The 25,581-nt window shown below is 34.0% G+C and overlaps 2 protein-coding genes across 4 annotated transcripts; both read left to right on the top strand.

Annotated features, from left to right (window-relative positions):
* The first annotated feature begins 3,340 nt into the window (after positions 1–3,340).
* On the top strand, positions 3,341–4,308 carry LOC121235880 (snakin-2-like). Its single transcript, XM_041132309.1, has 4 exons — positions 3,341–3,501; positions 3,613–3,663; positions 3,747–3,789; positions 3,937–4,308. Exons 1-4 carry the CDS (start codon positions 3,448–3,450, stop codon positions 4,119–4,121), a joined length of 333 nt encoding a protein of 110 aa, XP_040988243.1. The 5' UTR covers positions 3,341–3,447; the 3' UTR covers positions 4,122–4,308.
* An 806-nt stretch (positions 4,309–5,114) lies between these two features.
* LOC121268826 (putative recombination initiation defects 3) lies at positions 5,115–14,871 on the top strand. Of its 3 annotated transcripts, none has more exons than XM_041173091.1 (12): positions 5,115–5,483; positions 6,521–6,671; positions 7,099–7,252; positions 10,048–10,182; positions 10,578–10,630; positions 10,725–10,919; positions 11,169–11,234; positions 11,339–11,388; positions 12,375–12,516; positions 12,776–12,857; positions 13,691–13,793; positions 14,553–14,871. In XM_041173091.1, exons 1-11 carry the CDS (start codon positions 5,422–5,424, stop codon positions 13,789–13,791), a joined length of 1,191 nt encoding a protein of 396 aa, XP_041029025.1. In that variant the 5' UTR covers positions 5,115–5,421; the 3' UTR covers positions 13,792–13,793; positions 14,553–14,871. The 3 variants fall into 3 exon arrangements, 2 of the variants coding, with proteins under 2 accessions (XP_041029025.1, XP_041029024.1); XM_041173090.1 differs by having other exon boundaries at positions 13,685–13,793; XR_005941265.1 differs by lacking the exon at positions 12,776–12,857 and having other exon boundaries at positions 13,685–13,793.
* The last annotated feature ends 10,710 nt before the right edge of the window (positions 14,872–25,581 follow it).

Raw genomic sequence — 25,581 nt, 5'->3', positions numbered from 1 at the left:
ATGATGAGTTGGGGGTGATCTAAGTGATGAATTTGTGTTTTTGATGCAATATGGCATGGCTTGATGATGACCCTTAGTGTTGGCGCCACTTGGGTGATGTTTAGGGTTGGTATGGTGGAGTGAGCCTAGGGTTTGGATGGTGGCTAAGGGGAATTACGAAAGTGGAAGGAGTTGGAGTAGGGTTGGCGTGTAGGATGAGGTGCTAGGGTTTGAAAGGATGTAGTTGAGTGAGGCTATGATTCCTAACTTGGAGGAGACAATTTAGGGATGATAGGATTTCGGCTAAGGCTTGGAAATGTAGGTCTTTTAGGTGTTTGAGAGAGTCTTGTGTTCTTAGAATTTAGGGATTTGGATATGGAATGTGGGATTAGAATTCTTAAAATATAGGAAATTCCTTGTGGGACTCTAGGGTTTCAGCTAGGGCTAATTTGGATGAAGGGAAGGTAACTTTAGGAAAGTGGAAATTATTGGAGAGATGGATTGGAAAGATGGAAGCTTAAAATGTGTTTGGGAGGTAAGAAAGCATAAGAAAATGTATGGACAAACTAAAAAATATATGAACAACAATGGATAATTTGGATATTGAATGGGAAATAATCATAAGACTTATAAAAAAATCAATACCCATTCATGAATTACAAGGTGATGAAACATAAGAAAGATAATTGGAATAACATATTCACAAATTGCACCCAAGTAGCTCAAGTGCAAAGGCTTCGAAAGTGATCTCAAGAACAAACAATACATCCACAAAGGAATTTACGAAAAGATATAAATGAAATGTCTAAAGGTCATATTTAAAGCAATAATATAAGTGAGAAATCCTAAAAGACCCCTTTGTAAAATAGGTCTTGGATGAGCCCCATAATAGCCCGTGGCATATCTTGGCCCATGGTGGCCTAGGTTGGCATGGTCCAGGCATAGGTCTGACCGCTGGCCTGCTTGCTGGGCTGCACGTAATGCCTGGCTGGCATGGCCCAAGTAATGGGCGTGCTGTTGCTGCCTGCTGGCCTGGGTAGCCACTAACCTTACTGGCTGCCTGGATTGTCATGGGCGTGCCATAGCATGCCTGCGGTGCTGTCCTGGGCCCACCGCAGGGGCTACCTATGGGTTGTCTTGGGCATGCCATGACCCCTGCTATGGCATGCTTGTGGGACTTTCAAGGCTTGTCAGCGATAGTGTCAAGGCCTGGCCCATGGGGCTGTCGAGGCATGTCAGCGACAGTGTCCAGGCATGGGCCGTGGGACTGCCAAACCCTATCATTGACAGTGTCAAGGCATCAATCATGGGCCCGTCAAGGTTTGTCATGACATGATTGGCAGCTTGGCCGTGGGCCACTAAAGTTGGGGTTTTGACACATAGACCAGATTCACCATGTGGGTGTGTGGTGTGCGATCATAGATAAAGATTGAGTAGAGTTTTTTATTATATAATAATTAGATGAAAAGTTAAAATTTTAAAATTAAAAATATTTTATATTTAAGTGATATTTAACATATAAAAATATTACAAAATAATCCAGTTGCCAAATAGATGCGAGCAAACATTTTTTTTTTTTTTGGAGTTGTACTATTGTGCCGCTTGCAGCTTAACGCTTCAAGTGATTGCTAGCGTAAAAGTAGTATTTTTTTTATTCACATTTTTTTTTATCATTTTTAAATATTTTTAAAAAATATATCAATACACTAAAAATTAATTTCTTAATTATTAAATAAATAAATAAATAAAATTAAGTGAGTAATCAAATGGAACAAGATACGTTTGGATCTTTAACTCTTTTCAATTTATCTCAATTCATTATTACAATTTTTTCTAATTTTAACATAAAATATAATAAAATATTTAATTTTTTTAAATTTTAAAATAATAATAATATTAAAAAATAATATTTTAATAATACTTTATCATTTTAACTCAACTCAATTTAATTTAATTTAATTTTATATTTAATGTAGATTAATAAATATTTAGCGGCGTAATATTTTTTTTCTTTTTAGCCGAACGATTGATAGAGATGACAAACATGAGTCTCATCCTTTTGACCATCATTCCCACACACCAAGAATTCTCAGAAACGCGAGGCAATGAGATAAACATGAAAGATGTGGGATATTTCTTTCTTAAAAGAAAAAGAAACAGTGAGACTGAGGCCAAGGTCTGTACTCTCTGAGCTGTTAATGTCATCTCAAAAGATGGGAGACAGATAGATGATGAGCTGGCCTCCATCCCTAGGCCAGCCTGGAAGGCTGATCCCTTATTTAAACTGAGCAAAGGGTACCTCCTCCCAGGTAAAGTGGGCCCATGTTTTGTTAATCTGACCGCTACCCGACAAAATACAACTTACCACCACAGCCAGTTCAGGCCATCCGATTCGATCTCCTCCGCTTTTGCTCTCTTGTCCTGACTCCCTCGTGATGAGAGTGGGTTCAGATATTTCCACCTCGGGTTGGACTGCCAATCATGACGCTACGGCTTAATGCCACGTGACATGAAAACTTTGGTACGGATGATACTACGTACAATCTCCTAACCTCCTTCTATTTTCGCAGTAAATTTTATACCGTCTCAACTCATTTATTCTTATTATTATATTTTTTTAAAATTTTTATAAAAAAAAAATAATAATTTAATTTTTTTAAATTTTAAAATAAAAATAATATTAAAATTTTTTTATAATAATATTTTATTTAACTTTTTAATTTTATTCACCGACTTTCCCTCAGCCATGGTATTCGAGAGTGGTGAACAGTTTTTTGGCCATCGTCCAGCTGTCTGCAATTAACTTGGACCCTTGGTATGGTCAAGGCCAGCAGGGAATATTGCAGTACCACTTGGAATAAATATAGTTTATTTTTTACTAAAAATGGATAAATCCCGAACGAGCTTGCGGTATTTTTTGGATTTATTCCAGATTTAAGCATTAATCTAAAGTTGAAGATAATACTACCCTAAATATGAAAGAAAACCTATTTGAAATCAATATAACAATTGTTTCGGCAAGAAAAAGAAATTATTTTTGGGAAAAATTACTCAATTTTCGTTGTTTAGAAAAAAATGTGAAAGATGTTGTGAACTTTATTCTTAGGCTAGTTTGAATAGTATTTATACGCAACCACAGTTTGATTCATTAGTGATCAAGATCCGGATACAAGAGCATAAAGTCACTCCAAACTCGACTGCCCTACGAGAGCATTTACCAACCCTGGCACTAGCACTCCAAAGCAACGACACGGTCGCACATACATAGTATTTGGCCTTGCCCAAAGCTCGAGGCGTCCCCCACCTGGCTGGCAGGCCTAATGGTAATAAGAAGCAGAAAGTGTGACCACTTCAGTAATATCGACACAACCGAAATGGCTATAAAGAGCACGCAATGCCAGCAGCTTTCAATTCAGCGGTGACTCCCGAGAAGTGCGATACTGATCTACCTACTCGGTGCTTCTCATAATGACAATGCGTGTGATTTTTCTCTTCGGCGCCTTCCTCTTCTACTTCACGATGGTACAGAATCCGGATTGCTTTCGATAATAATGTTTATTTCAAGAATGGTTCTTCTTGAAAGAGACTCCCTAGTATCAGCCATCTCTGATGATCTTCATGTATTATATGCAGGTTTCTTCTGATATTAAGATAGAAGAAGAGCTACCTCATCTTGACCTGCCAGTACGATTTCTCTTTCAGAAAATAATTTTTAAATAACGTGTTTAAGTAACGAATATTCACATGTTTGGCATTTGTTTTCTCAGCTTGTTGTAAAAGGTGTAAACAGAAGGCTCATGCAGGAAGTGGGTGAGTCTCTCTCTCTCTCTCTCTCTCTCTCTCTCTCTCTCTGCAAGATCACTTTTTTATGCGAGTATTTGCTTGTAGTAGAGATTTAAGCTTGATCTTCATAAAAATAATGCTTTTTTGTGTTTCATTTTTTGGGGGGGATTACAGATTGTGGAGGATTGTGCAAGCAGAGGTGCAGTGTTCATTCTAGGCCAAACGTGTGCAACAGGGCATGTGGGACTTGCTGTGTGAGGTGCAAATGCGTTCCACCAGGGACCTCAGGAAACAGAGAGTTGTGCGGGGCATGCTACACTGACATGACCACCCATGGCAACAGGACCAAATGTCCATAGCCACGCAGATCGAACGTCTGGATTTCTCTTTTTTTAGTTTCCTCCTTGTATTTAGTCTCTCTCTAATCACGATGTGTGTGAATAGTGGTTGCCAGATTGTGTGTGCGCTCTGTTTCTGTCAAACTCTTAAATCTTATTTCTGTGTAATCAATATGTACAAGCAAGCACCTCTCAGTTTCTGAAGCCTTCGATTATTATTCCTTCCTGTATGATATCGCAAGTGCTGGGGTGAGGATGACGACGGTCCGTTTTAGCAAATATCAAATCTCAAGATACCAACGATAGGTACAACGCACTAGAACGCACTACAACACACGACATCAATGACAAAATCGGTTAGAAGCAAAATGATTTATTTAAGATTATTTGTAACTATTTTATAATATGAAGGTAAGTTAGATTTTTAATAGAATGGCATATCATATGAATTAATTAAAAATAAATCATAAAAGTAGATGTACGATTATTTTGATTAAAATGAACGAGATGGATTAAAATAAGAATTATTAAAAGCTATTATTTAATTTTATTATTTTTTTTAGATTAAATAATCTATTTATCATAGCACATAAATATGTATTCACACTGAATAAAAAAATTACAAAATCTTAAATTTATTTGATAAATATAAGGATTAAATAAGAATAATATTTAGTGACCTAATAAAGTTAGCAAATTTTAGGATTAAATAATAATAATATTTAGTGACCTAATAAAATTAGTAAAAGATTACTTTGTCTACTAAATTTTACCGCTAACGATCGGTTAAAAAAAATATATATATATTCATTTTACTTAATAATAAATAATTAAGAAAGTAATTTTAAATATTTTGGTGTATTTTTTTATTTTTTAAAAATATAAAAAATATATAAATTTAAAAAGTTATATATATTAAAAAACTGACGGTCAAACCGTGCGAGTTTCTCTGAGCACAGCGATAGAGTAGCCCGACTTCTCTTAAAAATAAAACAGTGTTGGGGCTCCCTGTTGACCGGGGTTGAGCCCAGAACGCAAACCCCGAGTGCGAACAGTTTCTGGAGTCCCTTTTCCCGCCACGCTTTGAATAGAATATAAACCCGTCCAGATTCCACTCTTCTGCACTGGTCTAAGTCTCTCTCCAGTGTTCTCTCTCCTAAATTCGAAGAAAACCCAAGCACTCAGACCGTTTGCCTTAATTGAAAGTTCGACGACGACGACGACGACCTTGTCACTGATTACCTAGGGTTTTTAAGCAGAGTAATAACACGGCAAAATTCGATTCTCATCGGACCTTTCATATCTCACTGAATCAAAGCCAATGAAGCTGCAGATCAACAAAGCTTGTGATCTCAGCTCCATCTCGGTCCTTCCTCATTCGAGGTTAGAATTCTCCTTCACAACATGCTTTGCTTGGTACCTGAGTATATGTGCAGGAAAATGCTAAGACCAGATAATCCTGAATGCTTGAATTTTTCAGTAATTTATGAAAATCTCTGCTCAATTCAGCTTAACCAACTCTTTGGATTTTGGTTGAGTGCACTCCGAATCTAAATATAAGCTGTTCCTCGTCATAAGTTGTTCAAATTTTCCTTTAAAGTCGGAAATGTGCATGAAATCGAAGTTCTATCGAGATTCCTGAGTTTTATTCGGTTAATGACTTTAATATTACTATTTGGTCAACCTCAACCTGAGCTCGACCTTTGCTCTTCCTCGAAAATTTGTTTCTTACTCTTCTGCTTTTCCTCCGTTTTCTCGGCATCCAAAAGAAACAAGCACAGATTATTTCTTTCAATCTTCTATATTTCCTTCGTCATATAGATATGAATGAGAAAATGCGATTTCCGTGTCTTCAGAAAGTATCCATTTGGTTGCTGAGAAAATTGAGGAAAAAAATAAAGTTCAAAGTTGGAAACCTTTGAATTCCAATTGTACTAAAAGTAACGAGTCAACTTCGATTTTTTTTTTTTTTCAATCTCGGTTTTTCTCAGAAGCCGAAGAGAGGGAAACAGCATCTGTATTTGTTTATAAATCTATTCTCAGAACTGCCTATTGAGTATTGATACACAACACATTTCACAATAATGTTGGAAGAAGTATTGTTATGAAATATTTATGAAGTATTTTACAAAATTATCTCTCATTTAATACATTGTTATGAAATATGTCTGTGTATAAATAATTTTCCAGAAAATAAAGAGATTCAGAATTTATTTTAATCTTGAATTATCGCTCGTTTTAATTCAATGTGATTAAAATATCCTCTCAACTGAGGCTTAATCAGCTATCTGCCTCGATGTCATTTAATTTTATGAGTATTTTTTTATTTAATGATCTTTCTCTTCCAGCACCTCTCTAAGTTAAATTCTCTCATCTGTCTTTTTTTTACATGTGCCTTTTGTTTTGGAAATGATCTGCAGAAGATCAAATTCCGTGCCAACTGGACCTCAAGGGTCACAGCTTCAATCACAACCATCGCAGCAATCATTTTCGCAGGGTCTTTCATCTCAGCATGGCATGTTTTCCCAGCTCTCTCAAAACTCTCTTAATGAGGTTCTGACAAATGATCAGGTTTGAACTATTTTAGCTTGCTAGAAGATTTGAGAAATGCTTTGACAGCAAAGAAAGTCACAAAAAGATACTTCAAAAGCTAACATGGTCGATAACATATATCATATTGTGAAAGTCTTTTTATTAAAATGTATATCAGAAGTACCATATCAGTTTGTAAGTTTCTCAATATTATTTTCGTTGTAGGCCTGCTGTTTCTTAGAAAACAATGGTTCTCTCCTACATTGCGATGTGTTTGTGAAATCCTTTTTGCCTAACTAACATACTGGCTTGTTTTCCCCTTTTAGGCTTTTGAGATGAGCACTTCAAAATTCAATCAAAACAGCAGTCTATCTTTTCTGAGTTGCTTATTCTGTTTTTCTTCGGCACAAAAAATGGTGTTAATTATTTGTACTTTTCTGTTTGCTATGGTCTTGAATCTTTGCAGAAATTCTGTTCTCAAGAACGAGAGAACTCTGTGAAGAAGATTCCTTGCTTGCCGCCACCAAGTTGTTCACGAGAAGAGAATCAAATGCTCATCTTAAGATCTTCGGCAAATCCAATCCGCAAATGGAGTTCTGCTTCTGTTCCAGATCATAGATGTAAGGTCACTCATTAGTGTGAACGTAATGAATTATCTTGAATTGATTAGGTAAAATCAGTATGTTTTTATTTTAAGAGAAAAATAATTTTATTGATGAAAACCTCACTTATGTGGAGGAAAACCGTATTGAAACATCATATACCCCTTTGACAAGGTCAAGGTGTTAAGTAAGACTATAATCTATCTGTGGACTACCTACACATAAGAAACCTCATTTAAGCCAAAGGACCGGTAGGCCCAACTTGTCTATTCTCAACATGCCAACTAAAACTCGTGGTCGATCAGAGTTCCTCAAAAAAACACCCTCACAGCCATTTGCCCCTTGTTTTGCCAAGAAGTCCGCCACTTGGTTGATCTCGCTAAAAATATATTGGAGGAGAATAACTCTTCCGTCATTAGCCCAATTCTTGACCGGCTCCCAATATTCTTAAATTGACCATGGTACCTCCCACTTATTCTTCCACCACGTCAATATTAGCATGGAGCGAGTCTCCACTTCCACTTGGTTGATTTGGAGCCTTTCACATAGCTTTAGTTCTAGGAGAGCACGGACTTCAGCCATATTATTGGTTCCTTCCCCGTAGGACTTGGAAAAGCCTGCAATAAAATCACCCTCTGCACTTTGAACAACCCCACCCCCAGCACATTGCCCTGGGTTACCCAAGCAACTACCGGCGATGTTTAATTTCACAAGGCCTGGATTCGGATTGGCCCACCTTAGAATATTAGCTCTTGGTACTACAGTAGGAGCTATAGAAATTCCAAGCTGTTGGAGAACATGTTCATCAGATTTTTTCCGGTACTTTGGATTGTGAGTGGTCCCCATTCTCTCAGCCAAAAGGCTCCTGATCTTGTGACATTCGACTTCCACTGTCTCCAATTTATTTTCCATACTTTACATCTTCTAAGCCATAATACCCAGCTGATAGTAGATGGAAGAAGGCCAATCAAACAGTTGAGTTGGGACACACTCGATGCTTTGTTGAACCACCACAGAACCATCTCATGCCAACTTCTCATCACCCTACAGTATAGACCCAATGAAATTGCAAAGTAACTCAAAACAGCAGAGGCTACTTCCCCTGTAAGCAAAATATGGTCTAAGACAGGCCGCTCTTGAGCAACAGTTACATTTTGAGGCCAAGGATACATTCATTTTGAATGCGACTATCAGTTGGAATGGCCTTGTAAAGACCTTTCCCACATAAATATAGAAATTTTGTTGGGAACCAGTTTATGCCATACCCATCTTGCCCAACTTACTAGTTGCCCCACTTGTCTAGACACTTGCCAAGCCGTTTTTGTTGAGAAAATTCCATTTAAAGATGGCTTCCATATCGGTTTGTCTGGCTCCGCTGATCGAAAGACATGTTTGGAGCTAATTTGGGCCATCAACTCTACCCCAATCATCTGTTTTAGCATATCTAAATTCCATCCATTCTCTGACCAAGTGTCAGCTACCTGCAGATTAGGACAAGAGACAGATTCCACCTGCTCCCCCAATGGTCCACAACTCAGCCAATTATCATACCAAAAAGACACCTTCCCTTTTTTGAGAATCCATCCAGTGTGCTTGTTCACTTTTGGGATAAGGCCTCGTATTGATTTCCAGCGATTAGAGTCATGGCGGGATGGGAAAATGAAAAAAGGATTTTGCTGTTGTATTTCTGCCTAAAGAAATCAGACCACAGAGATTTTTCATGTAGAAATTTCCATGCAAACTTCATGTGTAAAGCTTTATTCAGTTCCTGTAAATCCCTCACGCCAAGTCCACCTTCATCCACAGGTTTGCAAATTCTATCCCAAGCCACCCATTTGGGCCATTTCCTTTTGCTTTTCCCATCCTTACTCCTCCAGAAGAAATTAGCCAAGATTTTGGAGATACGACTCATCACAATACTAGGCACATTTAGAACTGAGAGTAAGTGAATAGGCAAACTAGTCAGTACATATTTTATGAGCGCTAACCTTCCACCATTGGACAAAAGGGCAGCCGTCCACCCAGCCAACTTCTTCTCTACCTTCATAACAAGTGGATCTAAGAGGCGAGCAGTAAGCCTGCCTGTGTGAATTGAGCTCCCAATAAATGCAAGGGAATTTGGCCTCGTGGAACCCAAGCACTTGAGTCCCAATTGATTTCCTAGCAGCAGAGGCATGGGCTGGAAAGCATATGGCAGATTTGGCTTGGTTAACTTTTTGACCCGACATCTCTTCATAAGTCTTAAGAACCTCAGCACATGAGATGTGAAATCGGTTGACAGCTCCTTCAAAGTTCAAATGCCCCAATTTTACCCTCATTATGGGCTCGATTAATCAAACGACTCAACACTTCCTCCACAATAATAAAAAGATATGAAGAAAGGGGATCCCCTTGCCTGACTCCACAAGAAGACTTGAAAAAACCTCGATAGGTGCCATTCATCATAATTGAGAAAGAAGAAAAGGTGATGCATTGAAAAACAAGCCTCCTCCATTCCTCTGAAAAGCCAAATGAGCTAGTACTTCTAAAAGAAAGTCCCACTCCAGCCTATCATAGGCTTTGGCCATGTTCACCTTTAGCATAACATTGCACCCTCTGACTCTAGAGTTTATACTTTGCACCATCTCTTGAGCAAGAGAGATATTCTCATGAATACTTCTTTAGAGTTATGCAAGGAAAAGGCGGTGTGCCTTCTTTAGAGTTATGCAACAGCAGGCATGTCAATCAAGCTTTTGTTCTTGCATGGATGATGATGGCATGATGCATATGTATGTCTTTGCATTAGTTACCGAATTTTTTGTTTGCCTGAGCAGGTCAGATTAGTGAAGAACTTGAACATCGGATTGGATTGATAGAAACTTCACTAAGCAGATTAGGAATGATTTTGGATTCTGTTCAGAGTGATGTCATGCAAGCAAACAAAGGAACGAAAGAAGTTTCACTGGACAGTGAGTAACCTACTCTATTTAATAAACACCTTCAGTTATCTATTTGTTCGGAAGAAAAACTAGAGCCGCTAATATGAATGCATCTCATCTAGTTCCAAGAACTTAGATCTTTTTATCTCCTCTTTTTCCGCTTGGCAGACAGATATTCTGAATGTTTGGCACTTATCCATCTTTTATTTGTAAAACTTGAAGTTGATGGCTTCTGAACTTGAGAACTTGACAAGGATTCGGTTATGAATGTGCTCAAATTTGGCTTGGTAGGACTGAGATTTGAAATCAGACAAACAATCAACGAAAGAAACCAGAGTAGATTATGACTGTTTGTGTGCAATTTCAACAGTTGTAGAACATAATTAACCATAAATAATTTTTTTTTTTTTTCAATTTTGATCCAGCGGAAAGCATACGACAGAAGCTCATTCTTCATGATAGCTTATTGCAGTTAATGGTAAGGCCTGGTTTACGTACAATGTTGACCTGCTTATTGGTTTAAAATATCAATGCATGTGTCCTTTTCTAACATAAACGAATATGGTAAACAGAAAGAGGGACAAGAAGATGTCAAGGCCAGTCTTGCTGGGGGCTTTAGGATGATATCTGATCAGCTAAGCAAAGAGACATATCAAGACAAGTTACAGAAGATTTGCTTGCAGGTGTCAGCTTTTGCACAGCAGATGGAAGCATCCATGTTGAAACTACAAGATAAACTCAGCAACATTCTCACCAAAGAAATGCAGGTATGACGTCTTTCTTAGAAAGATAACGCTGGTATATGTGTGGTACTGAAGGCTTATAAAGATAATTCGTTTTGTGCTTGTTGTTATTGACTAAAGCAAATATCACATCTAATTGTATTTTTTTTCTGGACACAAATGCTCAAATCTTCCCTATTTCCTAATCTTCTAAATATGAAGTCAATATTCATATCATAGATAACGCCATGCCTCTCAGCTCATTGGATGCCTTTTTTTGTCACTTGTCGTCAGTCAATAGCTTGCAGGCTGAAGACTACTGACTCAAAAGATCTGACGTCGTCCATCCTTCTACCCGAGGTGCTTCATTCTTCTTGGCTTTTCTGTTTTTGCCTCATTTTTTTTAACTGCTCACTATCTGAATTTATGTTCTTAAAAATCCGCTTACATTTTCCACTTTGCAGGATACCGCCCACTGTGCTACTCCACAGAGACGTGCACAGCCCCCTAAGAAGTATGTACAACTCTGTTAATTTCTGTTGACTTTAGTACTGCTCAATTGGACAAGTTACATCCATTGACCCTGGTAAACAATGTAATACCTGCATATTCATAATCGGAGCAATCCATTGAATCTTGAAAGATTTTCTATCTTTTCTCTGTTTTCGCTCTGTACCCTAAAATCTGGCAAAAGTTTTGCAAATACAGAATCATTTCAAATAATCCGTTTACCGAAAATGGGAAGGACAAGAAAATATTTAGATTTTGAACTGAATTGAGTTGAGTTGAATTGAGATAAAAATTGAAAATAAAATAAAATATTGTTAGAATATTATTTTTTAATATTACTATTATTTTGAAATTTGAAAAAATTGAATTGTTTATTATATTTTATGTTGAAATTTGAAAAAGTTGTAATAATTATATAAAATGAGTTTAGATGGATTTGAGATCCAAATTGGCCTTTCATTTCCAAGTGAGAGAAAATGGATTTTTCGTTTGGTTCCTAAATTCATCTCAATTTATCATTACAATTTTTTCAAATTTCAATATAAAATATAATAAACAATTCAATTTTTTTAAATCTCAAAATAATAATAATATTAAAAAATAATATTCTAACAATATTTTATCATCTCAATTCAAATCAATTCAGTTCAACATCCAAACATAGATTTAATGTGAATGAGCACAGCAATCTTTTGGAAGCAACAAATTCGTGACGTTGCATTTTAGAGCTTTGCTTTGTCTGATGCAACCAGTTGCAGTAGTGCTTGTTTGAAACTTACCGTCGATGTGATTGAGAATTAAGATCTTTTTCAGCATTTTCCTTTTAAGAAAAGTTCATGAGTATTTGTCTGACGTCATCTTTTATTATTATTTAAGAAAAACTCTCCAATACCATCTGCTTTGACATACATGTTGGTTCTTTAGTTAGTTTTTTAGTCTAGTTGTTTTGTGAAGCCGTCCAAGAGATTACAAATTTTTTCCTTATTCTAGTTTGGCAGTGCCTCCAAAGTTGTGTGTGCAAGCTAATGTAATTCCAAAGATGGAGTCGGAAGGCTGGAAGTCAGTAAAAGCGGATGCCAAGGACGGGGCATCGAACAAGGTGCAGAAACAAAACGTGGTTTCCCTCAAGCAGGTGATTTCTTAGTACCGGCACCCTCCCTCTCTTTCCTCTTTTCTGTCACAAAAGTCCGCATGTTTTCCAGTGGAGATATGTTAGCTAAAACCGGAATCTTCTACATGATTGGCATGACAATATTTGTGCTGTTGAGTACATTCATTAAAATATACTAGACAGCAGAAGGTGACCTTCTACCTCTAGTACTGCATGAAAATCTTGGTGCTTACTCATTTGAAATAATACAAATCTATTTTCTTGGCAATACATGATGCAGGAAAAAGGTTGTAGAATCAACATTGAATCGGATGAGGAGATTGATGGAGGTTTTTCCTGGTTGCTTGAAGAAAAAGAAACAGGTGGTTAATGAAAGTAAATAGCAATATTTATGATTCCCAACTCGCTCATGAGTCATGTCTCCTTGATGAGTTTTTCCGTTGGAAGTGAACTATCAACTCTTAAGATTAGATTAACTACGCATCTTTTATTTTGAGATACTATTTTCTAAGTACAAAAAGATTAGTGTTATATAGACAAATATTACAAGATAAATGTTTACTTCAAAAAAAAAAAAATCTCATAAAATAAAACTTGCAAGCGGTGTGGTTTGTTGGTGTATTAGATTATAAAACAATTTTTATTATAAAGTAGATCTAACTTATTCGCATCTAGCCACATCAATTCCTAAAATTATTTTTATTAAGATTTATTTGTGAATCTAGTAGGGCTCATGTTAAAAACTAAAAAACTATCGTTATTAAAAACTAGTAGGGTTGCTGACTGATATTTAATAACAGATGATCATGTCGGGTGGACTCAAAAATCATTTCACTCGTGATGATCTGTTTTTATTAAAGAATTTAAAGAATAATCAATAATATGCGTGGCGTTTACTTTACTGAGGTGAGCCGTGTTTTGACAGTTAAGACAGCAGAGGGGAAAGAAAAATTTATCTCTCTTTTTCGTCTTTACGCCTGGCACACATTGATATCAAGGTTTCAAAATCTTCGCTAGTTTTCCCAATCATATTGCCAGTAGATGTAAGATTCATCTTGATAATTGGTTTACAGTGAGAATGTTACTGTTATTTGTTTTTTAATCCTTGATTTACAGCAGATGTACGAGTTTGTTTGGTTTACAGTGAGGATGTTACTATTATCCTCATTCTAACTGCTTCTTGTGGAAGGCATAGGAAAGTGTTTGATCGAGGAGGCAAAGGAAGAGACAGAACGGATTTTGAAGAAAGCTAGGAGGCAAAAGAGAAAGTACCGGAATCCAATAATTATTAATTGAAGGTAAAAAAAAAAATATATCATCACATAATTAAAGAATCTCTATGTTGGTTCCTCAATATTATAGTTGAAGGGGAGGGATGAGGGGATATGTCTTGTAGTTTTTTATAGTAGTACTGTTTAGTAGTCTCATAATTAAAGAATCTCTTTGTTACGAGATTATCAAGGTTAGAAGTTTCACCTCAGAAGATAGAGACATAGAGATCGATTTTGTTTCAATTCAAACAAAAGCGAGTCTTTTGGACTTCATATTATTGAGCTTCATGATCTACTAGTCGTCCAAGTTAGACAATCTAATGGCACTAGTAAAACACAGGAGAAACCATAGGCATAAACCTTTTAATCATCGTCCTTTTATTATTTTATCATATTATTGTAATAAATAATTTAATATAATCTCATTTTTCAAAATACAATTTTAGAATTGTTGGACCAGAAATCTAATGCATAGATGTTTGAAAATTCCCCTGGTGTCTCAAATTATTCAAGACAGGTTTACTGCCTTGTTTGACAACTATTCATCTTCTAGCAAGAAGCACTCTTTCATTGCCTGAAAGACCCACTGTATCAACAGTAGGAAACCTACTGTATCTTCCACGCAGTTCCGGACACTAATACGTGCTTTAGCCATTTTATTGGATGAAAACACTATGCCTACAGAGGATTTCTACCGAAATTTTTTTTATTTTTTTTTACTTATCGGATATCTCTGCTTTTAATTTGAGGTTATGACATGGAAGTATGCCTTTTCTGGTTGTTCAGGTGCATGACATCTGAAAAGACAGGCTTTTCGAGTAGTTCTAGCTGAATGACCCTTGGTGCACCCCCTGCCACGACTTCTGTCATACTTGGGAGTTCGATTATTTTGGTACATTTCTTTCCACACCCATGAAATTGTTTTTCTTTCCCCTTCAGATCATTTTTTATCAGTAAGTAGAGATTTCCAGAGAGCTAGCTTTGTAACTAGGTCTTCGCACAACTTGGATAAATTTCCATTGCGGAATAGTAAGTACTGTTGTCCCATGAAAATGAAACCATATTTCTTTAAACCACCAGAAAATAAAACCATTCTTTTGTTAGATATTCTAATGATGTTTATTACAAGCCGAGTGTAGCGTAAAAGCAGATAAATCGTGGGTTTCAGCTCATCTCTATTGGTGACTACCATAGTCTATATATTATATGAACAAATCTCATCAGTAAATTAGCAACCTAGTCAAAAGAAATATAAAATGTGGAGTTCAGATCAATCAGTAGGCGTGCACAAACCAAAGACATACCCCACAACTTAGTGACAAGAATAGCCATAACATAATATGCAACAAGAGCATTATAGGCTGGATACCTATAATGCTGATCTAAGGGATACTAGACCTGCCACCTCATTCGTTCATCCCTATACATTAGATCCAGGAAAATTATTTATCTTATTGAAATTTAACCATAAAAATCATACAAATTTTATGTGTTTGGTGACATACTATTATTACCATTATAAGTTAATTCAACATTTTTTTTATGTGTTTGGTGACATACTATTATTACCATTATAAGTTAATTCAACATTTTTTTTCTTTAATTTTAAGGTTTGATTGTTGAAACATCAGTCTGTAAAGCCTATGTAGTTGTAGCTCTAGTATTACTCATAACTCTAATCCAACGCTTTGGATTTTTGTTTACATGTTTTTCCTTTTAAAGATTAGGTTAATAGGTATTGATTAGTACCATTGAAGAATTAACGTCCACTAATCCAAACCCCTTAATTTAATCGAGCTGAAACCGAGATTTTGTTAATTGCGCACTGTACATTATCGTTAGAGGTGAGAACAGGCAATTCGACCTCAATGGCCGAAAGCAAACGAACATGAATAAATGATTCTTGGTAGCAAAGAAGGTAGAAGCGATAGATGTTTTATGGTGTAGATCCAACGACTGATGAGTTTTGGAACAAAAGCATGCAAGCCAGACAAGCCCAATACATCTCTTCAGTAGCCTTCCATACCATTTATTGCCACTAGGCCAACCCGGTCTCATCTAGGATGGACTATGGGCTCAAAAGAATTGTAAATAAGAGGATAGATATACTTGAGTTTCGATGCTAGTTAACATACCGGTTATACTTGTGTCATCGACTTAATGTTTTTGAAATGTAGATTTCTGGTAGATACACTTTACATGCTCGAGAACCAAGCTCCAATGTAACTTGATCAATTTGATCAACTGTCCGATATTTATGGGGATTGGGTATGCTTTACATGCTCGGGAGCCGAACTCCCATGTAATTCGACCAATTCGCGCGCGCGCACCGGGGGGCGGGGGGGGGGGGGGGGGGGGGGGGGGGGGGGGGGGGGGGGGGGGGGGTTACATTTTACATTCTCGAGTCTAGCTCCCACGCAATTTGACCAATTCGACCTCCCACGTATGCATTAGATTCCATGAAGCTAGTACGATGTGCATAAACTCCCACTGTCATCGAGCACGATTTTCGAGCATGTAATGCAACCTAAGTGCTTGCCCTTCAAGCACAAAATGTGGTTGGTCCTTTGAGAGAAGCAGGAGCACTTGGCAAGCATCACTACATTTAATTTTCTTTTTAATGTTCGCCTTTGATCGAACCATTTGTGGCTCACCCCAGGGTGTGATCACTTTTGCTCGATTAGATTTGAGCAATCTTTGGTCACCACAAGGTTCGAAGCAGTCTTTGCACACCCTGGGAACTCGCACCAGGAAATGGAGGCGGCAAGTATTTTTGCTCGTGCCGAGCAAAGTGTGGGCACTTCACTTGCCTTTTTAGATGGGAGGACTTTTGCTCGCACCAAGCAAAGTGCTCGCCCCCTAGGTGCAAGATAACTTCAATTATTTAGTTGAATGCTCGCCCTTGAGAGGAGAACATTTCAAGGCTAGCTCTTTTGGTCACCTAGGTTTATTTTTCCATCTTATCTTCGTTTTTTGCCTACCCTCATTTTCCAACATACCTTCATTTTCTGGGTTACCTTTATGTTTTCGTCCTACCTCATTTTCACTTCCTACCTTCATGTCTCCAACCGAGCTTCATTTTCTATTATATCTTCTTTACATCCTATCTTTTTTTTTTTTTTTTTTTGTCTTGGGTTCATTTTCCATCCTACTAGCATTTACCGGCCTACCATTATTTTCCGACCAAGTTTCATTTTTCGATCTATCTTCATTTTTTTCGCCCAAGTTTCATTTTCCAAACGCTTTTTCTTGCCACTCCACCGGGTGAGCACTCTGAGCCACTAGCTTGGCCTTTATGCTCTTTCATGGTGCTCGCCTTGAGCGCGAGCACTTTCAATTGCCTTATGTAGGAACTCATTGCTCGCCCAGGTGCAGGCACTCTTTCCTTGCACGTGGAATGAGTACTCCTTTCTCGCTCGGCATTGCTTGCCCCCAAGTCCGAGCACTTTCCTCCCATAGTGTTTTGAGAACGGGACGAGCATTCCTTCAGTGCTCTCACTTGCCCTTTGGATGCGAGGACTTTAGCTCACATGTGAGCGAAGTGTGCACCCCTAGCAAAGTGCTCGTTGTTGTTGCTCGTCCTTCATAGGAGCATTGTTGCTCTTTAAGGGTCGAGCTTTATTGCTTACACATGGGTTGGTGATCTATTCACTTGCCTTACAGGAAAGGAGATTCCACGTGATCCGAGCAACTTGATTGGGGGTCGGATATGTGCTTGATAACCGATCTCACATGATTCGATCTATTTCATTATAGGTCAGATCTTGTGCTTAGGAGCTTAGCTCCCACAAGAGCGTGATCCAATCAATGTGATTTGACCACTTTAATCGGGGGTGATACTTATGGAGATTTGATACGATTTACATGCTCACGAGCCAATGTCTTATGTGATTCGATCTATTTGATTGGTGGTTGGAACATGCTCAGGAACCAAGTGCCCACGTGATCGAACCTATTTGATCGAGAATTGGATCACATACTCGAGAGCCAAGCTTCCACGTGATCCAATCACATGCTCTGGCGTTGAGCTCCCACGTAATCCAACCTATTTCATCCGGGTAGGATGACATGCTCAAGATCCGAGTTCGTACATGATCTGACAAACTTGTGCTATCAGAGCACTTTGCCAAACTCTCTCTCTACATATTCAATATTAGTCACTATAGTGGATGAGCAATTACCTTCCACGATATTTTCAAAGCATCATTTTTTTCTTCAAATTTGAAATAGTCTGTATAGAGGGAATTGAGCACCTGCATGTGCCCTCCTACTAGTTGTTCTAAACGAAAGACATTTATATAAAATTTTAAATCCAAATGAGATTGAAAGATTTTAAAAAGATAAGGGATTTGTTTGGAAGATTGATTGGTTTCATCTCATTTCATCCTATCTTATTTTCTTCTCAAGCACAAAAATTTTTTAATTTCAAATTTTTAATTTTTTTCATCTAATCATTATAACTTTCCTAAATTTCAAACAAAATATAAAAAATAATTCAATTTTTTCAAATCTTAAAATAAAATAATATTACAAAAATTATATATTGATAATATTTTATCTTTATAATATTTTTATTCAATTTTTTCTCTCATTTTCCAAAATCTATAAAATATTATAATTCAAATCATTTCAATACTATTCATAAATAATTTTACCATTAATTGTATATTTTTTTATCTTATCTCATTTTATAAACATCTCTTACTTTGTTACGAAGTTGCCATATGGTATTATTTTATCAAAATGTATTATAAAGGGTAGTGATAGGGTAGGTTTATTATCCTATTATTATTCATTTATTATCCATTTATTATTTACATGTATTTGAATTTTTTTTTTATCATTTTCTTTTAAGTATTTTTTTAACATCTTTAATCTTTAAGAAAAAATTAAAAAAATATATAATTTTACTAATAATTACTTATTTAACTATTAAGAAAAATTAAAAAATTAAAAAAAAATTAAATACGAAAAGAATAATAAGAAGATAATAATCCTATATTTTTCATTATAAAATGGTTGTATCTACAGTCTACTTGTCCCTTCTCTGGTAAGCTGTTCGAATAAGGGCCTTATTGTATTATGAGCATTTATAGGCATCAGCCTGCAGTCGTAGTACACTTTACCATATTTATTTATTTTTTTTATTTTTTATTTCTTTTACCGTTATGGGCTGATGCAAATATATTTTGTTATATTATTTTACCAAAATATAAAATGCGAAATGATAACAACCCTTTATAATTTTTCTAAGCATTGACCGTGACTAGACGGAGTCACAGACCCTTATTCCATAAGCTTAACAGACAGAAAAGGACAACTAGACTGTAGATAGAACGTCGCGCATTCCCAAGTCAAACTTCGTCCTACCAAATACAATATTATTGTAAAAAATTATTATTATTTTAAAATTTAAAAAATTAAATTATTTATTATATTTTATATAAAATTTTAAAAAATTTATAATAATAATAATAAAATGAGATGAAACATTTTCATTATCTAATTAAACCATAATTTAACATGAGATTTTCTCGTCACCTTTTTCAAACCTTCCTTCTTGTATATATAAAAAAATAAATAAAACACGCAAGGTTTGATATTTGAGATTAATAAATTAGCAAATGGTTATATTTTCCTGAGGAAAAAGCGTTTAGAAAATGATGGTTATTGGTCAGTGTATAAATACATAGTTTAGCCCACCCACCCTTAATTGTTTTGTGCTTTGTTTTTTTTTTTTAAAAAAAAAACCTAGGTTTTATAACTTCCTGATATGACTGCTATTAATACTAACAATTTTATTTTTAAAACTTTCGCTGTGTGAATTCTCTTTCGTAAAAGGAATAGACGTGTTCAATTATAAATTGTGAAAGGAAAGAGCACACATTTCCCGTGTACATCTTTTTTCCTACTGACCTAGTATTTAAATATAAAGACATCAGGATGACGTCTGGTCGGATAGAAATTATTTGAATTTAGAGATAGATTGAGATGATTTATAAATAATAGAATAAAAGTTAAATTATTTATTATATTTTGTGTGAAAATTTAGTAAAGTTGTTTTAGAATTTGAAAATTTTGAATTGTTTATTATATTTTGTATAAAAATTTGAGAAAATTATAATAATAAAAAAGTTAAATTATTTATTATATTTTCTTTCCTGTGCTAGCTTGTTTCACACTCAATCGTAGCTGGTACAATAGCGGGCGGTGCTACTCCCACCGTTGGGAGCTCTCGCTAGGCTCCCGCTAGTTGTTTTCTATATTTTTATTTTTTTGACTTCTTTTCATGTAATTTTTAATATTTTTAAATATTTTAAAAAAATCATAATATTATAAAAAAATACTAACTTAATCATTAAATAAAAAAAATAAAAAAGTCTCAGCAATAACTTCCAACGAGAAAAACTAGTAGGAAGACTAGCATTTTCCTTCCACTAATTAGAAAAAGTGTACTTGCATGTATCATGCCCAGATGTTTGATTTGTTTTTGCCAACAAACTTTGTAAATTGTCAAGTTTGTCACATATCACACTTTCTCACAAAGTTCGAGATGGCACTTAAGAGGAATGATATAAATCCGAATGATAATGTTACGTTCATATATAAGTAAAGAATACTTTCTATCCCACCTTCTTCTCGAAAAACAAAAAGAGATATTAAAAATTTAGAGGAATTATATATATTAATTACTATTTATTTTTACACTTCATATTTATAGATTATAATTTTTTTTTCATATATTATAGAAGTATTTTTCATAAGATACGAGATATTATATAATAAACGGTGACTGATGCATAAAATTTTTCAAAAGTTTATCATAATAGTATGAAAAACTAATGTTAAAAAAAAAAAACATAATAGGTATGGATTTTACTTTTTGGATTTGAGAAAATTATACCTGAAAAATGATAAATCTATAATCAGTCTACAACTATTTTATAACTCTACTTAAAATGAGTGATAGTTACGTAACACTGATTTTTTTTTTGTATTTTTTATTGAAGTGTTACAATTACACTAGACACTGGTTGATTTAAAATGAATTGTACAATAGGTGTAAAAAAAAAAAGTGTAGATATATCATTATCCACATACTTTTAAACCCTCAAATTATAGAGATTTTGCATACCAAATGGCTAAGATTGATGCTTTGTATCATTCACCTATAAAAAGTTTACAATGTAATTCATTAAGATCTGAAGTCAAATTGTATAATCTCATCTAGTTTTCTTCTATCTTAAAAGTCATATTTGAACAATAGTGTTGTTTATCAATTTTTGTAATTAGATAGTGCAGTGTGTTAATTTTCGTAGTTTGGGATAAAAAAATGCAAAATCTTGATAATTTAGGTTACAAATTATATTTCTTCGTGCCAATTATTTGTAGCCACATAGCTCTTCCCTCTGTTGACAAATATCTAGTCCTCATCTCCCACAAAAGGGTTCCCCGTAAAAAGGAGTTTTCAATTATTTTTTTTTTTTTTAATATGAGTAATACTAGAAACTACACAATCATCTTTCTATGCTAACATTGCAAGTGTAAATAAAATTCTAAGAATTATTGTATATCGACAAATTAGAGATTTTTTATAAGATTAATTATTTATACTTATAATCCAGGAAGAATATATGTTTATCCTTAGTTATTAAAATATGTAAATAAAAATGATTTAGACAAAATTAGTTTTAAATTTTTAAACAACTCTTTAATTTTAGAGAAATGTTTGGTTTACACATAAATTTTACATAAAAAAGTTTATACACTGAAATGATTTAATGTGATTTATTAGACTGTATAAATATTTTTATTATAAAATAGATTTGATGCAACATATATATAATTATGCGTATAAATTTCTTTTATGTAAAATTTATGTAGATCCAGTCCGGATAGTGCTAGGGCCATCGAGAGTGATTCCCGACACTGCCCATCGAGAAGGCTATTTTCTTTTTTTTGTATATATTATTTTTCATGCATTTTTTAAATTTCTTTACACATTTTTTTTTAAAAAAAATTTATAATATCATTTAAAAATATTTACTATTAACGACATAGTGTATCGGTGAGTTTAGTGTTTTCCCACACGTGATGCAACCCGCTTATGTCACGCAACACGGGCCCACGTGACAATAAGAGAAAGCCCGTTTTCTAGCCCGTGGGCCCTAGCCCAGTACTTCACGAAAAATCGTGCAGTGTTCACACTACTTTTTATGGTTTCCTTCACTCATTTCCTCTCAATTCATCTCATCTTATTTTAAAATCATTATAATTTTTTTAAATCTTCATACAAAATAAAATAAATAATTTAATTTTTTTAAATTTTCAAACAAAAATAATATTAAAAAAATATTATAATAATATTTTATTCAACTTTCAATTTTTATCTCAACTTATCTTATATGTAAAAACAAATAAGGCATAAACATATCCTGAGCGATTTACTTATTTTTTTAAAATTTTACTTATAAATTCCTTATATCATACATCAACATATGATTTATTATTTCTATTTTTCTATTTAAACACACGTATTAATGTTTAATATGTGTATTTAAATAGAATGATAAAGATAACAAATCATTATATATATATATATATATATATATATATCCAAAGACAAACTTGTTTTTCTCTCATTTATTCTTTCCTTTTTTATGAAAAATAATATTAATTGGGATGTTAAGATCGATGTGGTAAGGAAGATTCCTGGAAGCAGGAGGATTTTGATCCTCAAGATTTTGGGAAGGTGAAGACTTGGATTTTTAGTTTTTAATAACAAATTGGGGTCTGAATAATATATTGTTTTGGTAGCATACTTTAGACAAATTTATTGGGAAGGTAAATAAAATTGATGTAGGAAGGAAGATTCCAGGAAGTAGAAGGGTGAGTTGTTTGATGGGTATCTTCTGATGTTTGCATTTTGTTCCTTTGATTTTGCTGCCAAAACTCCAATAGCCTCTATCACTCTATTGTTTTCAATTTGCAATTGATACTCAAGTCTAGTGAATACCATATTCAATCATCGAGGATGACTTACCAAATACTCTTCATTAATATTCCTAAGAAGTTAGAACATTTAAAAACTTCGTTCTAACCACATTCGGTACATTCCCAAGTTGTGAAATGGACCGCAACAAACAACATGTATGGTGGTATGCTAGTAAAAACTCATCACGATAGTGATATTTGTATCTTATATGATATCGCATCTTGCTTAAAAAAAGTTTTAGATTTATTTATTGGTAGCATAAATCCTTTTTTAATAATTAAACTATGGTTGTAGTGATAACAATGATTGTAAATTTAAAATTGGTTATACTTGAAATAATCTTAAGTTAAAATCGTGACGACTTATATTATTAAGAACTATTTATTCAAAAAATCCGAACACGTAACCCTAATCACCTCTATTAATTAAAGATGGTTTATAAAATCATAATCATAGTAACTCATGTTAATTAAGGGTGTAAATAGTTTCAAGGGATTGTTCGTTCATCTTGCTTCACTTCGATTTTCTTTTTTATATGAGTGATTTCTTGGTGATTTTGGGCTAGACCGATAGTACTTATCGACCAAAAAATCTCATACCTTTTGTCCTTAATCTAGTAAAATTACTAATTTTGGAGGGTTTGTATGCAAATTGTTTGTAGACACTCTCACCATCCAAAATCAGAGAGTTGCCCATTTTGCAGTTCTAGTTTTAAATTATTAGTTCTTTACAAAAAAAAAATTATCATATTTTTGTCCTAAATCCAATACAATTAAATATTTTTTGCATACCATCGTGACCATCTTAACAAACACAGGCTCAAGCTGGGCAGCAACATCAAGGAAACAAAATTTTCTGGGGAAAAAAAATATAAATATATTTTTATATGTAAAAAGTCATATAGGTTATTTAATAAGAATTCAAGTACATAACCTTTACGCCAAAAAAAAAAAAAAAAAAAAGTCAAGAACTTTACATTAATTTAGAGTAATGCTACATACAATCGTAGAGTGCCGTGCAGTTATTTTAAAAAAAAATGAGATCTACTATTAAAAAAATAATTTTTTTTTCAGTTACGTCTTATATTTATTTACCTTTTTAAAAATAATTATACCTTTATTATTTATTATTATTATTATTATTATTATTATTATTATTATTATTATTATTATACCATCGTCTAGGCTCGGAGAATATGATTATTAAGTATATTGTGTGTTGATCAACTTTGTAGATTGAAATTAATATGTTTCTGTCACGCCTAAGTCCTATAATCCTCGTCATGCTATATCTTAGAATAATAATATTCATATAATTATTTTACACTCAACGTGATAGCGCTACTTTATATATATAAAAAAAAATACTAATTTTTTATTTAAATTTTAAATTCTACCAACCGACTTCTACTTAACATAGAGTTGTTTATAAAGTTACGAAAAAAAGTTGCAGGTGTATTGAAAACTCTAGTGGATTTAGAGAATCATGAGCTTCAACCTAAGATGATTTTTCTTTCTTCTCTTAAACTTAAAGTACTTGAGCTGATTTAATAAGATAAGCCTCAAATGTTTTATCTCATTTTATCTCATCTCATTATTATAAATTTTTTAAATTTTCACATAAAATATAATAAACAATTCAACTTTTTCAAATTTTAAAATAATAATAATATTAAAAAATAATATTCTAATAATATTTTATTCAACTCTCATTATCCAAACGGCAACTATATATATATATATATATTTTTTTTTTTTTTTACCTGGATTTGGACTTTTTGCAAGAACAAAGGTCTTCTAATGCACTTTCCAACATTCAAGTGATATATTTATTTGATTAGGTCTACAATTAGTTTAGAGTATTTTAGTGCTGAATCTAAGGAAGGTTTGAGGGCCTTCCCCCACAACAAAATTGGAGGAAAAAACAACATAAATTTGAAGGTTCATTTTTCTTATTTTACTAAGAAGCTGATTGATTCCTAGATTCATCCCTACTTGTTAGATTTCTAGTTTTTTTCCTTTATCATTTGGTGAATTCTAAGTGCTGCGTAGTAAACCAATCGTGAAAATAATGTTTGTTTTGGCCTAATTGTAGTGTATTTCGGATTTAGCATGTGGAGTGTATTGGGTGTGAAATTCATGGGTCATATATTCGATCGGAGACAAGATTGGACATTGAATAATCAACATGACATGTAATATATCAAAAACACGAGTCTAGTTGTGGATGATCTATTCAATATTATCCATGTTGTGATTATTGTGTTTGACACACTAAATTTGTATATATGCTTGAATCAAATTTGAGCTTTAAAAATTATAATATATATATATATATAAAACAATTATATGAATAATTTATGTGTTTGGTTTAGAATTTGAAATATGTTTTTCATTCGACCATTCTCTCTTTGCTCTCGTGTGCGGTCTATTCTCCCTTTACGTGCAAATTATTTTTCAAACTTAAGGTCTCGTCTAGTTATGTAGTTCAGATAAAATGAGATAAAATATTTTGTTAAAAGTTAGATAAAATATTGTTATAATATTATTTTTATTTTAAAATTTAAAAAAATTAAATTATTTATTATATTTTGTATGAAAATTTAAAAAAATTATAATAATTATATGATATCAAAGCTTGATTATGATATCAAAGCAAGTGCTCAACAATTCAAGCCCTACCCATTTGTCTTCTTTCTTATCAATCACAATGGTGCTGATAAAAACAATTGATTCTTGTGAATATTTTTTTCCTTGCATGATCAACAACTTACACGATAATATGATTCATTTAGATTTGATGGCTCGAGCAATCAAACAC

Source organism: Juglans microcarpa x Juglans regia, chromosome 6D, assembly GCF_004785595.1.
Source record: "Juglans microcarpa x Juglans regia isolate MS1-56 chromosome 6D, Jm3101_v1.0, whole genome shotgun sequence".
Classification (NCBI taxonomy): Eukaryota; Viridiplantae; Streptophyta; class Magnoliopsida; order Fagales; family Juglandaceae; genus Juglans; species Juglans microcarpa x Juglans regia.
The sequence above is the reverse complement of the archived record's forward strand: the minus strand, read 5'-3'. Positions and strand labels throughout refer to the sequence as shown.

Coding starts and splice junctions, on each gene's coding strand:
- LOC121235880 (XM_041132309.1), top strand. CDS start 3,448: ATGACAATGCGTGTGATTTTTCTCTTCGGCGCCTTCCTCTTCTACTTC. Junction 3,502..3,612: donor TCCTCTTCTACTTCACGATG/GTACAGAATCCG, acceptor TATTATATGCAG/GTTTCTTCTGATATTAAGAT. Junction 3,664..3,746: donor TACCTCATCTTGACCTGCCA/GTACGATTTCTC, acceptor TTGTTTTCTCAG/CTTGTTGTAAAAGGTGTAAA.
- LOC121268826 (XM_041173090.1), top strand. CDS start 5,422: ATGAAGCTGCAGATCAACAAAGCTTGTGATCTCAGCTCCATCTCGGTC. Junction 5,484..6,520: donor TCGGTCCTTCCTCATTCGAG/GTTAGAATTCTC, acceptor AATGATCTGCAG/AAGATCAAATTCCGTGCCAA. Junction 11,235..11,338: donor CGTCCATCCTTCTACCCGAG/GTGCTTCATTCT, acceptor TCCACTTTGCAG/GATACCGCCCACTGTGCTAC.